The sequence below is a fragment of the Heteronotia binoei genome, chromosome 21 (assembly GCF_032191835.1).
Source record: "Heteronotia binoei isolate CCM8104 ecotype False Entrance Well chromosome 21, APGP_CSIRO_Hbin_v1, whole genome shotgun sequence".
Classification (NCBI taxonomy): domain Eukaryota; kingdom Metazoa; phylum Chordata; class Lepidosauria; order Squamata; family Gekkonidae; genus Heteronotia; species Heteronotia binoei.
In genome coordinates, this window is record NC_083243.1 from 81338015 (window position 1) to 81353658 (window position 15644).

Genomic DNA, 15644 nt, shown 5'->3' on the forward strand with positions numbered 1-15644 from the left:
CTGAGGAAGAACAGAACCAGCTGTGGAGGCAACATGGAATTCTGTAATGTGAAGATCTTTAGGGGCTGTTGATGGGATGTTTTGATGTGGCATCTTGGATTCTGTGGGACAACCAGAAGATGTAGAAGAAAACTTCTTCAACTGAGGCAATAAAAGGCTGGAGTAAGCATGGTTGCTTGCTTGAGAAGCAGTTCTAAATGGTTTGACGGCTATACTGCAAGTTGAAATATACAGCTTTACAGAAGCATGGAGATCTGAAAGCTGAGCACTGCACTGACTGTAGCCATGCTGTGTTGTCTCTGCTCTACAAGGCCCCAGAGCTGTGTACAGGTTTTTGCTATGAGATCGTGAAACAGGTGGAATGGCACACAGAGCAACATCCAAGCGTGATGTCCAGCATGGTAGAGCTCTTGAAGCAGTTGTAGAAGGCAAAGAGGTTCCAAATTGCTTGGCATCCAAATGATCAGTAGAGGACTGGCAAGCACTCCAAAAGCTTCCTGAACGTGGCTTACAAGAGGTGATAGGTGATGGAGCATCAGTACTGCAGAAACTGTTGTGTGGAGGAGAGAGGCATGTTGACCTAATGCCAGAAGTATTAACACAACTGTTGTCTTTCCCAAAACCTTTCTCCTTACTTGTATGTGCCAAGACTATATCCAGCCTTGAACTGTAAACTGCAGAAGATATACACCCAGATGGTGAGATGTTGCTTCTTTGTGTGGTCTCTGCAGATGATGAATGGGCTGGAAAATACCAGGCTGAGTCTGACAAAATTTCTGCTTGTGGCATCTTCTGGAAATTGCTGCACCACACAGCTGATTTAGAAGCTTGTGATGGAGTCAGTCTACTGGAAGACAACATGACTTCCACAGTAGAAATGTAGATGGGTATATCTGGAGTGTTGCTGTGATGGTCCTTGTATGACATTCTTCAGTTTCAGTCAAAAATTCTAAAAAAACGAAGTTGTAGAAGTTTCAAGACTCTAGTTTTAAAACAAACTTTTCATCTTTTTTCTCTTGAAAATGAAAATTTCCATTCTCTCTTATTGTGCAGGAAAGGTGAAAAGTAATTTTAAAAGTTTAAAATCCATATTTGATGTAGGACTCCTTAAATGCAACCAGCACTACTTCTCCTGTCTGCAAAATGATACGAGCATACTGGAGGCAAACTGAAAACTGATCAAACATTGAGTCTCTGCGCTAGAAATGATGAGGCAGAAGTCAGAAGTAAGCCAGAAATGTTATGAGAAGACCGATGATGCTGATCTTATTACATTTTCTTCGGTTAAAAAGATTAAACTTCTAACCTCAACAGAGCATCTATTGCCTTAGAATCAACAGCTCATAACATGCTTTGCTGTTCTGAAAAGCAAAATAGCACTACTTGCGGTCTCCTCTGCTTCTCTCAGCCACTGCCTATCCACATTCAGAATAGCAAGATCTCTGTTTAACAGGTCTTAGAAGAATTTCCTACAACTGTTCCAAGTCATGGCACACCAGAACTCAGCAATAAAAAAGATAGATGTTTGCTTAATTCCCTCCATATGTGCTCTTATTTACTTTAGAATACAGCAATCCTAGACTAAACCTTGCTGAAATCCTTCGAAGGCTTAAGTAACTTGGATGTAACCTAAGCTGTTGGCACAAAGTCAATCCTGTCACACTGGCACCGAGAACGAATGGGAAAGAGTTCTATTCAGAATACTGTTGGATGCCTTTCCCTGTTCATCATGGCTGAAGTAGACACTGAATAAAGGTATATGCAGCATGGCTTATATGCAGAACGATTAACAGCTGAGCTATGGTTGGATTCACTGTAGAAAAGAAAGCTATTCACACATTTATGCCATGGTTGACAGAAGAATAATACCACCAACAAATCACAGTAACAACAGACTGACAACACAAGGTCCAGCCAGAACTTTTTTAAAAGATCCCACTTTCTGTCAGAACTGAGAGACACAAAATTACCAGCCTTCCTGCTGAAAGTAATTTTAACACCCCAGCTTAAGTTTTATTAAGAGACTGCATGAATTTCTTCTCCTGACTGGGGAAAAAAAGACTCCAAATTGTTACCAGAACTTTATGTATCCCACACTTCTGCAGTCATATTGTGTATCACACATCTGGGGGTTGGGGAAGGTGGGGAGGCACTGTGATCAGCTTCCTGAGACTATCAGGAGGACTGTGTGACAATTAGTTAAAATTTGTGGGTGAACTTGGTAAAACCCCTGGGGCAGCAACTTCGACTGACCCTTGATTGGACCCGAGATTTTAAGGTGAACTCTGTCAGAAATTTGGGAGTATGGCCTGATTCTTTGCTTTCTATGGAAAAACATGTGTCCTCAAGTGACAAAGACAGTGTTTTACCATCTAAGTACATATGAGCATTTGGATTTACCCAAGTCAATAAAATACTTGAAAAATACCTTATAGGGTTTTTTTAAGTATATTTCAGTGTCCCAAAGGTAACCAGGATTTTTTTTTAAACTAAAAAAAATCCAAAAGAAATAATCCTGTTTATATTTGGGGATTACTGGGAAGATCAGCGAAGCTGCACGTAACAGTTGCAATGGATTGTTTTTCATGGGGAGCAGAAAGTGTGTGATATGGCTCAAAGCCTTTTAAACTCCTGCTTCTGCTCCCCGCCTCTTTTCATGGGGAGCAGAAAACAGGGAATTAAATGGCTCAGAGCCATTTAAACCTTTGCTTTCTGCTTCCCACCAAAAGTGGCAGGGAGCAGAAAGCAGGTTTACAAACCAGGGCTTTTTTTGAGCCGGAACTCAGTTCCGGCTGGCTTGGTGTCAGGAGGTGTGGCCTAATATGTAAATGAGTTCCTGCTGGGCTTTTTCTACAAAAAGCCTATGTGAAATAATAGTGACACCAGAGGGTGTGGCCTAATATGCAAATGAGTTCATGCTGGCCTTTTTTCTACAAAAAAAGTCCTGTCACAAACCAATATGAACTATTTTGGTTTGGTTTGTGAACCAATGTATTGGTTCGTGATTCAGTTCAAACCAAACTGCAAAAATATGGTTCATGCCCATCCTTGGCCTTGAGTTCCATTTCAGAGAGAGAGTGGGATATACATTTTATAAATAATAACAATAATAATAAAAACTGGGCCTATGATGGGATAGAGGAGCTGCAAAGGTTTCCAGGGGGTTAAGGTGCAGGCAGGTCTTCTTATTGTCATCAGCTGCCTCAATAACATCAAAAACTGTTTAAGCATTTTCATGACTTAACTTGTACTATTTATATATTTGAATCTAATTGTTGTTTATTTGCATAAGTAGAGACAAGGCCTTTGTAGCAACAAATCAGCATTTTGACTATTATTTATTTATTTATTTATTTATTTATTTATTTATTTATTATTACTTTAAATTTCTATCCCGCTCTCTCCTCAAGCAGACTCAGGGAGGCTGACAACATTCAATATACTTTTAAAATATTCTGATTAGCAGCCAATTGAGGCAAAAACTGCTTTTAGATGTGCACAACAATAAACCCCACCCCCTTTTAGTTTCTCCTTTAGCAAATGCTGATCAATTTGTTTTGGTCTATAGTCCAAATGTTGAACCTAAGACAGGATTTGGGCTAAGTGTGTCCTATTACCAGGTAGGCAATCTCTTAGGAAGAAACTTAAGTGGTCTAGGTTTTTTTTTTAAAAAAAATTAAATAGCAATGAGGGCAAACAACAAAGCTGAAAGCCCACTTACCCAGGTCCAAATGCAGAATAGAAAGTAAATTGACCCACTGATGTTGGCAAAGGGCAACTGGGGCTAGCTGCCCAAGAAAGCCCCTTTAAACAGCTCAGCCATGCAGAGCATGCTGCCCCTGCGGCTCAACTGTTTAGATTGGAAACAGCTGAGCTGTGGGGGCAGTTTGCTTGCATGGCTGAGCTGTTTAAAGGGGCTTTCCTGGGCAGCCTCTGGGGTCCACAGCTCAGTTGTTTAAATCAGAAACAGCTGACCCATGGAGGCAGCCTGCTTCCACAGCCCAGCTTTTTAGAGCTCAAAGCAACTGAGCCTCAGGAGCAGGCTGCTCTTGCAGCTCAGCTGTTTTGGGCATAAACCTCATGAACCCAGTTTGATTCATATGTGAGCTGATTAAGTTTGTGGGGCTCATGGTTTGGTTTGTGATTTGCCCACAGACTACAAACCAAACTGCATTTTTGTGATTAATGCCATTCCTAGCTTGGCGATCTCCCAGAATTACAACTGATCTCCAGATGATGGCAATTTGTTCACCTGGAGAGAATGGTTTCTTTGAGGCTGGACTCTATGCCATTTTATTTTGCAGAGTGCTCTACTCATCAAATCCTACCTTCCCCAGGCTCCACCCCCCAAATTCCCAAGTATTTGCCAACCAGGAACTGGCAACCCTAGGGCAAACCGGAATGCAAATCACCCTCTCTCACACTTCTGCCTTGTTTTGCAGTCCAAGCAGCCTAATATTATCACCAGGGTACAGTTGACTGTGACTTGTAAAGCTAAGCAAAAGAAAAGTAGATAGCCCTGGCAATATTCCCATGAGACTCCCTCCTTCTTGCTTTCTCCAGGAGTTCCAGCAACAATACAATACTGTGATAAAGCAAAAAAGCCACCTACTCAAAAATATGAAATATATTCATATTTCAGACTTATTTGTGACCAAAATTACAATCCAACAATTCATAAATACAATTTTAAAGTGACTGAAATTCTAATGTAAACAGTCCAAACTCCAAAATTGACAGGCAAAAAGTGCTTGTAGCAGGAGCTCCAGGAGCTCAGCAAAGGCTGCTTCCATTACATACGAAGTGAAGCACAACCTTAGCTGCCACTCGATTCTCTGAGTGGTTCCTGCTCTCCACACTTGAATACACCAAAGGTACGTGATGCTAAGAAGTTAATGAGATGGTCTGGTCAGATATCAATTGCTGAACTCCAACAAAAATATGTTTGTGTGAGACACAGACTGCTCCTTCCAGCTCCTTCTCCAGACTTACTCCAACAGTATGCTTACCTCTTGAGAATTCAGTATGTTTTCTAGGTGTTCACAGTTTCTGAAAAACATTTGCTGAAGATGGACCTTCTCCAACCACTCCTTCTTCTGTGTCCATGTGCTGTACACTTTGCCCTTTTCTTCTAACAGGCCCTGCAAAGTGTTGTGGATCTGGCAAAGGAAAACTAGATGTCAATAATAATCTACAGTGGGGGATAAGCTGTGGTTTAAACTTTTTTTTTTAGTATTAAAGAATTAATTTAGAGAGCTAAAAATGAATCATCAGCAACAAAGCAATACAAATCCATTAAGAAATAATTGGGCCAGAAAAGTGTCGATCAGTTAGCAACTAACTAATGAAGGGGATGGGTGCTATTTGGTATGTAGTACATAAGATAGATAGATAGATAATTTTTATTTGTATCCCGCCCTCCCCGCCGGAGCAGGCTCAGGGTGGCTAACAGCATTATATAAAAACAAAGTTACATCCAGCATTCAAAATTCTGACAAGTTTAAAATCAATCAATCAATTAAATTAAATTAATAAAAGTGCTATTGCTATTCGTTCTTTTGTGGTGGCGGTTATCCTTAGCAGCTTCTTTCTTCAGCGAAGGCCAGTCCTCTCTTGAACATTTTGATTTACAGATCTCTTGAACATTTTGATTTAAGGTAAATTAAGATTTAAGGTTTTTTCAGCACAATCCTATCCAGTCTATGAAATGTCATTGATTTCAGAAGAGTTGCTCAAGTAACTCTGTGTATGACTGCACTGTTAATCTCATTTTTCCCCTCCAAAAGGTGTGTCACATTAAACAGTATCTTCTGCTCTCTAATTATGGCTAATCTAGTAGGAAGGATGGTTATGCAAATACTAGTGAGTCTTGTTGTTATATGATTGTTCTCTTGTTATAACATACATCTTTTGTTGCAGTTTTCACTTCTGGGAGTAGTTCTTGACCCAGCTGCAGCACCCGAGTATAAACCTCATAACGGGCCTCAATCTCTGCCAAAAGTTGCTGATGCTGATTCAGCTTCAATCCACTTGCAGTTGCATCTTGAGCAGTCTCCATAATCATCATTTCTCTCATGATCTCAGATGTCCAGGAATAATAGGACCGTACCTTGACATGAAATCAGAAAAAGATGAAGGACAGGGTGGATGGCTTATGTTTGTCAAATGAAGGCAGCACAATCCTCTCTCTCTTGACTTGGAAACAAAACAACAGTTAAATACAACAGTCTATAAAGAGAGCAAGGGAGGGAAGGCAACATGGTACAGCCCGATCTCATCAGATCTTAGAAGCTAAGCAAGGGCAGTACTTGGAAGGGAGACCTCCAAGGAAGAGTCTGCAGAGGAAGGCAATGGCAAACCACCTCTGCTTCTCACTTGCCTTGGGAGCCCCTTGCTGGGGTTCCCATTAGTCAGCTGTGACTTGACAGCACTTTACACACATAAGGAGAGCAGAGTCATTATGATTCCAAATAGAAAATTATAGCAAGCAAAAAATTATCAAAATTGATTTGCAAAAAACAACGTGGAGTAATATGCTGTTAACTGTACACCAAGATAACCTCCACTGTGCTCTTAGGCTGCAACCAGGCATCACATTTACTGTTATGAAAACAGATGCAGCTGGTCCCCTATGCCTTTGGGCTCCACTTCCTCTTCAGGCAGAATGCAAGTAAGGATACTTCATTTGAAACAAACTCTGGTGCCCAGCTGGATCCGAGTTTGTTTACTCCCCAGAACCCAGGATTCTAAGTGTGAGGTTAAGAGTCCTATCTTGTGGGAAGTAAATAATAATAATAATAATAATAATAATAATAATAAAATTTTATTTGTATCCCGCCCTCCCCGCCTAGGCAGGCTCAGGGCGGCTAACAGCATTTCATAAACATACAATGATAAATATAAAACTTTAAATTTAACAAATATAAAACTTTAGGTTTAACATCATTTAAAAACCAGTCAATATAATTAAATTATATTTATATTTTTATAAATTAATCTGACAGTGACGGTGGCATTTTTGACGCTAGTTTCTGTCAGTTTGCACAATTTACATAATGACATAGGTCCTTAGACAGGACCGTGTTGGCGGATCCTTGATTAACAACCTTATTCAGCAGTCCGTATATGCTAACTTGAAGAGGGTGGTCTTGCAGGCCCTGCGGAACTGATCAAGGTTCCGCAGGGCCCGCACCTCCTCAGGAAGCTGATTCCATAGGGCAGGGGCCGCGATTGAAAAGGCCTGTGCTCGGGTGTTCTGAAGCTTAATCTCTTTCAGCCCAGGGGTAGTCATTTTATTTTTCCCGGCTGACCTCAGTGCTCTCTGAAACTGAAAAAGCTAGACACCTTATGTCAAAGGGAACTGAGGAATCCTTAGTCATGCTGTGCATAAGCAGGGAGGAGCCAGGGAGCACATGGGCACACAACAAGTCATGTTCAAGCCCATGGAGGCAAACTACAGCGTGACATACAAATTCAGCCAAAGGGTACTTTTGGGAACATAATTCAAAAAGCACTCTGTGATATGTGAAAATGTTCATGCTTGTTACCCATTGTCCCTTGCCTGTAAATCAGGGCTGTTACTGTGTTTCAGGACACTCTAAACACATATCTTGATGTGGTCCTGTGTATGGTTGCATCATGATGTGCACACTCACTCTTGTACTTTGCTAAAATCAAAACCTCCAAATAATGTCTATATAACGGAGTCCAGTAGCATCTTTAAGACCAATAAAGTTTTACTGAGAATGTAAGCTTTCATGTGCTAAAATCATACTTCATCAGAGTGTCTACATACTTAATTACTTTTTTTTTTTTTGCAAAGTTTTAGGGGGAAATATGTGAAGGGACTTGCAGGGAAACAGAAGTTCCAACAAACCAAACAAAAGTTCCAGCAAAAATGCTCAGCATTCTTTACAGAATTCAAAAAAATATACTGGAATGCTCTGATTTCACTTAAAAAAATATGTCAGAAAATTCAGAACTTCCAAATCTGGAAAGAAATCCCAAGGATGAGAATTTCAGAAGCAGAGATGCTAGAAGGCAAGCACAATGAGAAATAAAATTTATGGATACAGTGCAAATGTGTCTCAGTGAGAAAAGTAGGCTATAGATGCAAACAAATTTTAAAAAATGAAGGGACACAAGAATTCAAAAGAATTTGGATTTCTATGTCATAAGTCCCTTAAGAAATCATATTGAGAAAGGAGTTTGCTACAGTTGATTGCTTTGTTCATTATTCTGATTTTTCAGTACTATGTCACAAGTATAATTTATTATAATATGTGATGGATCAATTCCTTATGTTGAATGGTTTCCAGCCTTTTGCAATGTAGCAGATTTGGACCACAAAGCTTCAAGCAGGAAACAACAAATGCAGATGAGGTGGGGGGTGCTTCATCTTCCTATACAAAGTCCAGACTGGACCATTAACCTTCATAGCAACCTTCAAGTCAATATTATGTTCTGAGCCACTTATATTTTTCCTACTGCACCCCATGAAACTCTTTGAAACATGAGGAATAGGTTCCTGAAGTATGACTTTAATTTTTAAAATAGGAACACTGATGCTCACTTCAGTTTGAAAGTGGAAAAGTTTGCAGGTTTGTTCCAACTGATTCCTGCGCTGCTCCACTTTACATCTCAAGGATTCCCAGTTCTCCACCACTGCCTGCTGTTTTGCTTGTATCTCCTCTGCTTGCCTTTCAGAGCAGCGACTGAGCACGCCATCAGCAGCGTCAATTAATTCTTGCAGCTGGAAAAAGTAAGGAGAATGCCATATAGGGTGTAACCTAACCTTTTAAAAGATGGCTTCACACCATATCTGTCAAATTACACATGACAATCCAGCAAGCTCAACTAAACTGGCCAGCAGTGACATCTGGTGTCTCCTTAACTTAATTACAGATGTACTCATCAGAATTTCCAGATATGTACCAGGGAAGACAGAAGGCAAAAGAAGAAGGGGATGGCAAAAGACGAGGTGGCTGGATGTCATGGGTGCTGGGGACCCTGCAAAAGAAGCTGAGCCTGCAGAAGAAACTGTGCCCCTGCCACCTGCACCAGTGCCCCTGCCACTGGCACCAGTGCCCCTGCCTCCTACTGGAGAAGATCCAAGCCCCCCTGCCTCACCCTCTCGGGTGGCTTGTGTGCGTGACCGCCTTCGTCAGGACCTCAGGGATCGGAGGAGGGCGGCACGCTCATGAGCAAGACACTCCCTGAGCCCTGAGTTCTAAAAGGATCCTGGCCCCTCTAGGAGTGAGGATGCTTGAGTCTCAGCAGGATCCTGGCTGCCCTCTGAGTCAGCAATTAGTCCAAATGGGCAACAGACAGCAGAGGGCTATATAGCTGTGGGCTTTGGGAGAAGGCTTTGTGGAAGCAACTAGTCACTTACCTGATGTTCTAGCATCCACTGCGGCTTCTGACTTTGGCTTCTGGACCCCTTGACGTTGTCTTTGACTTCTGGACCCCCTGACTTTGGCTTCTGAACCTCTGACCTGCGATACCTGGACTGTGATTTGGTTTTGGCGCTTGGAACCCTCTTTGCTCACCAGCTACAGAACTTGGACTGCCCCTGGCCTTTGCCTGGCCTGGCCCCAGCTCGTGACACTGGACAGCGTTACTGATATAACTAACATGAATTTGAGCAGACTTCAGAGGATGGTGGAAGACATGAGGGGCTGGGGTGACTTGGTCCATAGGGTTGCAAAGAGTTGGACTCGACAGTGTGACTGAACAACAGCAAAAACAACTGGTATTACACTAGACAATGAATTGGTTCATGATATTTCAGTTCAGCATTATCAGCTATTTGGCTGGGGCTCCAGCATTGAAGGGGACCTACCATTAACTGTAGCCCTCAAACTCAGTGACAATTGGCTCGTCACTGTCAGATGGGCAGTGGACAGTTGGTAATCCAAAAGAATAGGTGCAGTGGCAGTTACCACCCAACTGGCTCCTCACCAACAACTATCTTCCTCACCTGTGTCCTTCAGGGTGATGATGAGAAAGAGAAACAGCAGCAAGGGGGTTGGCAAAAATCACTGCTGGACAGGCAACAAGCAGGGTAATAGAAGGGGGGAGTTAGTAGGCTAGCAGTGGCTGCCACTGCTACTTAACAGCCCTTTGTTTCCATCTAGATGACAAGGAGCTGGAGGAGCACCATAGCATCCACCACACTGTCTACAGGAGGTGGTTTCTGTGGCAAAGACTATACAAAGGGATTATACGGTTAATAAAGGGTTACTCATCTGAGAAGTCATCTGCCTCCTGGTGGCATCTGGGAGGAAGAACCAGGAGTATCTATTGTAAGATAACTGCTGAAGAGGTTATAGTAAGGGACTATAGGCCCAAGGTGTATAATATGCAAATAAACATATTGAGTTCCTTCATAAGAGGGTGGAATCAGTTCATGGGAAAACTGGCAGATCTTTTAAGCTCCCATTATAGCAGAACTTGTGGCTGTAATTTCTGAGCCTCTGTCCATTATTTTTGAGAATTCTTGGAGGACAGGTGAGGTACCGGAAGATTGGAGGTGAGGAAATGTTGTCCCCCACCTCCAAGGAGGGGGAAAAGGAGGATCTGGGCAACTACTGACCTGTCAGCTTCATGCCTATACCTGGAAATTTTTTAGAAGAAGAACTGTGGAATGGACTTTAGGATAGTTAAGTGGATAGGAACTGGTTGGAGAACTGCATTGGAAGAGGAGTTATCAGTGGCATTACATCTGAATGGAGGGAGGTGTCCAGTGGGGTGCCACAGGGCTCAGTTTTGGACCCTGTACTTTTCAATATTTTTATCAGTGATCTGAATGAGGGTGTGGAGGGGCTACTCACTAAATTTGCAGATCACACCAAATTGGGAAGATAGAGTTAGAATTCAACAAGATCTGAACATGCTGGAAAAGCGGGTGGAAGTGAACAAGATGCAATTTAACAAGGAGAAGTGAGTTCTATACCCTGGTAATAAAAATGAGAAACACATACTGGATTGGGGATACACTTCTAGGTAGCAGTGTGTGTGAACAAGATCTTAGGGTATGGATGGACCATAAGTTAAATATGAGCAGCCAGTGTAATGCAGCAACAAAAAAGGCAAATGCTATCTTGGGGTGTATCAACAAAGCCATAACTTCCAGGTCGCAAGATTGTCATAGTTTCACCATACACTGCATTGGTCAAGGACCTAGAGACCAAGTCCTATAAGGAAAAGCTGAGGGACTTGTGAATGTTCAGTCTGGTGGAAAGGAGGTTGAGGGGGAACACGATTGCTCTCTATAGAGCAATCTGCATTGGTCAAGGACCTAGAGACCAAGTCCTATAAGGAAAAGCTGAGGGACTTGTGAATGTTCAGTCTGGTGGAAAGGAGGTTGAGGGGGAACACGATTGCTCTCTATAGAGGATGGCAGGGATTGGCAGCAGGGCTCATAATACTGGTTTAAATTAAGTGTGGGAAGGTACTGACTGGATATTAGGAAAAGCTTTTTCACAAATAAGAGTTGTTCGATAGTGGAATCAGCTACTGAGGGAGGTGGCGAGCTCCCCCTCACTGGCAATCTTTAAGCAGTGGCTGGATGAACAGTGGTCAGGGATGCATTGAGCAGAGGGTTGGACTAGATGGTCTGTGTGACTTTCCAATTCTATGATTTTATGATCAAGCAGTCAGTCCTTGAACATTTAGAAAGGCTGGCTGTGATCACTAACAGCCAACATAAGTTTCTTAAGAACAAGTCATGCCAGACTAAACTTATCTCATTTTTTTAGGAAGTTACTACCTTGCTGGATCAGGGGGATGCTGTGGACACAATGCATCATGATTTCAGCAAGGCTTTTTATAATATTCTTGTTGACAAATTGGTGTAAGGTAGTTTGGATCCTGTTTCTGTTAGGTGGATCTGAAATTGGTTAACAAATCAGACCCAAAGAGAACGTTAATGGTTCCTTATCTTCTTGGAGAGGAGTGACAAGTGGAGTGCCTCAGGGATCTGTCCTGGTACCCATTAGGTTCAGTATCTTTATAAATTATTTGGATGAAGGAATAGAGGGAATGCTTTGTAATTTACAGATGATGCTAAATTGGGAGGGGTAGCAAATATAGTAGTAGACAGAATCCGGATACAAGACGATCTTGGAATACTGGGCTAAAGCAAATAAAATTTTAATAGGGATAAATGTAAAGTTCTGCATTTAGGTAGGAAAAATCAAAGGTATAATAAGAGGATGGGGGAGACTTGTATTGGCAGCAGTACATGCGAAAAGGATCTAGGGGTCCTAGTGTACCATACACTGAACATGAGTCAGCAGTGTGATGCAGTAGGTAAAAAGGCAAATGCAATTTTGGGCTGTAACAACAGAAGTATAGTCTCCAGATCATGCAAAGTGATACTCTGCTCTAGTTAGACCTCACCTAGAGTATTGTATTCAGTTTTGGACACCACAATTTAAGAATGATATAGTCAAGCTGGAACAGAGGAGGGCAACAAAGATGGTTCGGGGTCTGTCCTACAATGAAAGGCTGAAAGATCCTGATATGTTTAGTCTGGTATGTTTAGCCTAGGGAATTTTCAACTAAACATTAGGAATAACTTCCTCAGAGTTAGAGTGGCTCCTCAGCGGAACAGGCTTCCTCTGAAAGTGGTGGGCTCTCCTTTTTTGGAAGTTTTCAAACTGAGACTAGATGGCCATCTAACAGCAATGCTGATTCTGTGAACTTAGGCAGATTATGAGAAGGAGGGCAGGAAGGGTTGCATCAGTGCTTAGTTCTCATGGCCCATTCTTACATGCACAGGGAAATGCTGATCATCACTTTTGAGCCAGGAAGCAATTTTCTCCAGGCCAGTTTTGCCCGAGATCTTGGAGGTGGGGGTGGGGCTTGCCATCTTCTGGGCATGGAGCAGGATATGTGTGGGGGGAAGTATTTGTGAGTTTTCTGCATTGTTCAGAGAGTTGGACTAGATGACCCTAGAGGTTCCTTCCAACTCTATGATTCTACCATCCCCTCCTTCACATTTAAGGGGTCCACTGAAAATGTCTTACCCAAAGTCCTAAAAAATCTGGAGCCCTAAAAACCCTGTCTTTGGACTTCTCCAGAGACATCCCTACTTATTTTAGCTTTAAAATCAGTTGATAGGAGTGAACATACAAGTGAAAGATTTCTGATGCATAGGGAGAGGGGAGGGAGAACACATCTAAGAAAGACCACTATTTTCCCTCCAGAATTTGATCTGTAGTGAATGAGCTTACTAACAATCTTCTTTAAATGGGAAAGAAAAATAAACAATGGATTCCACCTGTTGCTCATTCCCATACAATTCATGCTCAAGGGCTGAATGTCTGTGGAGCTGGGACTGTATTCCACTTAGATCTCTAGCAATATCATCTGGGATGGTCTTGTATTTCTCCTAAAGAAAGAACAGTGAGAATCCCAGTGTTAATAGATCTGACCTGATTCCATTTTGATGGAAAGTGTAACACCCCTCCCCCCAACCCTCAAAGACAGGCAGAAATCCAATCCATCTATTTTCCATGATTTTAACCTCAATGTGGGTGAGGGCTTCTGCCAAGTCTTGAAGACACTTGTGTATGGCCTCAGCATCTTGTAGTTGTTCTCCTTGAAACTTGGTCACCTGCAGCATCTCCTCCCACAAGTTCCTGACAAGGAAAACGGTGTAAAGGTGTGAAACTGAAACAGTGCTGGCTTAAGGTTTTGGGTGTTATCAGGAAACATATTATCAGTATGTCTTATTGTAAGAGAAGACACCACAGAGCCTGATTTCAAGCTGGCAGTATCAGTAGTTGCTGTTCTTCATTGTCTTTTCTGCCCAGTAGGAATGGGCTACTTGACAAAGCAAAGAAACAGCAGCTGGAATGGGTGTGTGTGGCAGCAGCAAGAAGGAGGCTAGGTGGGGTCACACAATACTCCCTCTAAACTGTGAAGTCTTGTGAGCAAAAATTCTACTTTGTGAGCTACTGGCATTATAACTGTGAGCTACTGAATAAATTAAATTTGCTTTGAGATAAGACAAAAATGTGTGAGCCAGAGGCTAAAAAACTGTGAGCTAGCTCACACTAACTCAGCTCAGAGGGAACACTGGTTACAATAGCTGCTGCTCTTTCTTCTTCTTGCCAAGGCCTCCAGCCACCCACTGATCTGGTGATCCAGATGGCAGTGGGCCATCTGCCACTTGAGGGACATGTCAAATGGTTGACATGCCAACTACTGAACTGAAAAACAGCAGAAGGACAATAAGAAGAAAAGATGCTGCATCCAAATGAAACCCAGTATGTGTTTTTATGAGAATTCTAGACTGACTCATAAAAAAAATAAAGATGTCCTACCACTTCAGTAAATTGGACATTCCATTCACCCATTCTGTTGCACTATGCTCCCCATTTTCTACCCATTATAGTTTCCCTAGCATCAGGTCTTGAGCAAAATTTGGATCCTTGTGGAACATCTTGCCTACAATTTTCAAATTGTTGATTAGTTACATCTTTCTTCACTTCAGTACTTGAAATTTGGAGCATGTTTGTTATAACTTATTTGACTAATAGTGACCTGACTGCAACATTTCCTGGTTTTTCATTTGGGAAGAGGGAAGCAAAGGAATGAATGTCAGCCCATCTCCTGTCATCTTACTGTAAGTGTTTCTGCTTCTTCTGAATGTCCCTGGATGCAAAATGGTTGTGGTTCACCATATGTTCTGCTTGCTGACAGCACATAGCAACTCTCTTGGCAGCAGCTTCTATCTGGTGCTGGAATGTTTCATATTTGGCACAAAGAAGCTTTTAAGGAAAAGAAGCAGGTGAGAGACATAAACACAATGTACTTGCAGTATATAAACACGATGTACTTGCAGAATCTGAACTTTGGATCTGGATTTGTATTCCAGTTTGTATTTGTATTCTAGTTTGAAGTCTTCCGAGGTATGCTGATGGAGTGAAATATTCCAAGCAGTCTCTGTGCAATCTTAATTTTTATTATAGGAACAAATTATCCAGTGATTTGAAATAACCCATTGAATTTGTCCCATTGATGCTTTGCTAAACAATGGCAGTACAAAGTATTTTATGTGGAGACCTTTAAAGATATACCTCTACACCATGGAGGCATGTAGCAACTTCTTCCTAACCACATTAGTTGAATAAATCACCCACCCTCAAATAGTGCATGTTAGGAAACATAGGGTGCAATCCTATGCAGAATTACTCCAGACCCCCAGGTATGTCGGTCCCAAGCCACGTAAAGCTTTGAATGTCAATACTAGAACCCTGAAGCGAATCCGGTACTCAACTGGTAACCAGTGCAATGTGCACAGCATTGGTCGACTGCTCGCCCATACAGGCAATCCAGTTAGAAACCGTGCTGCTGCATTTTGCACCAGTTGGAGTTTCCAGATCAGTCTCAAGGGCAAGCCTGCGTAGAGTGAGTTACAGTAGCCCAACTTGGAAGTGACCATTGCATGGATCACTGTAGCTAGGTCCTGGGACGTCAGATAGGGCACCAGTTGTTTGGCCTGCCGAAGATGGTAGAAGGCAGATCACGCAACTGCTGTGACCTGGGCCTCCATGGAAAGGGAGGCGTCCAGTATCACCTCCAAACTCCTCATCTTCTGAGCTGGCACCAAAGAGGCACCATCTAGGGTGGGA

General features: G+C 42.2%; 1 protein-coding gene across 1 annotated transcript in view; it reads right to left on the reverse strand.

The window, feature by feature from the left end:
- Positions 1-15644, reverse strand: part of SPTBN5 (spectrin beta, non-erythrocytic 5) — a 215039-nt gene that overhangs the window by 129841 nt on the left and 69554 nt on the right. Inside the window, exons 25-30 of the mRNA XM_060262355.1 lie at positions 14635-14780; positions 13532-13646; positions 13286-13396; positions 8573-8752; positions 5906-6109; positions 5010-5159 (exon numbers count right to left, since the gene is read on the reverse strand). Of these exons, the coding sequence (XP_060118338.1) occupies positions 5010-5159; positions 5906-6109; positions 8573-8752; positions 13286-13396; positions 13532-13646; positions 14635-14780 (906 nt within the window). The remainder of the gene's footprint in view (positions 1-5009; positions 5160-5905; positions 6110-8572; positions 8753-13285; positions 13397-13531; positions 13647-14634; positions 14781-15644) is intronic.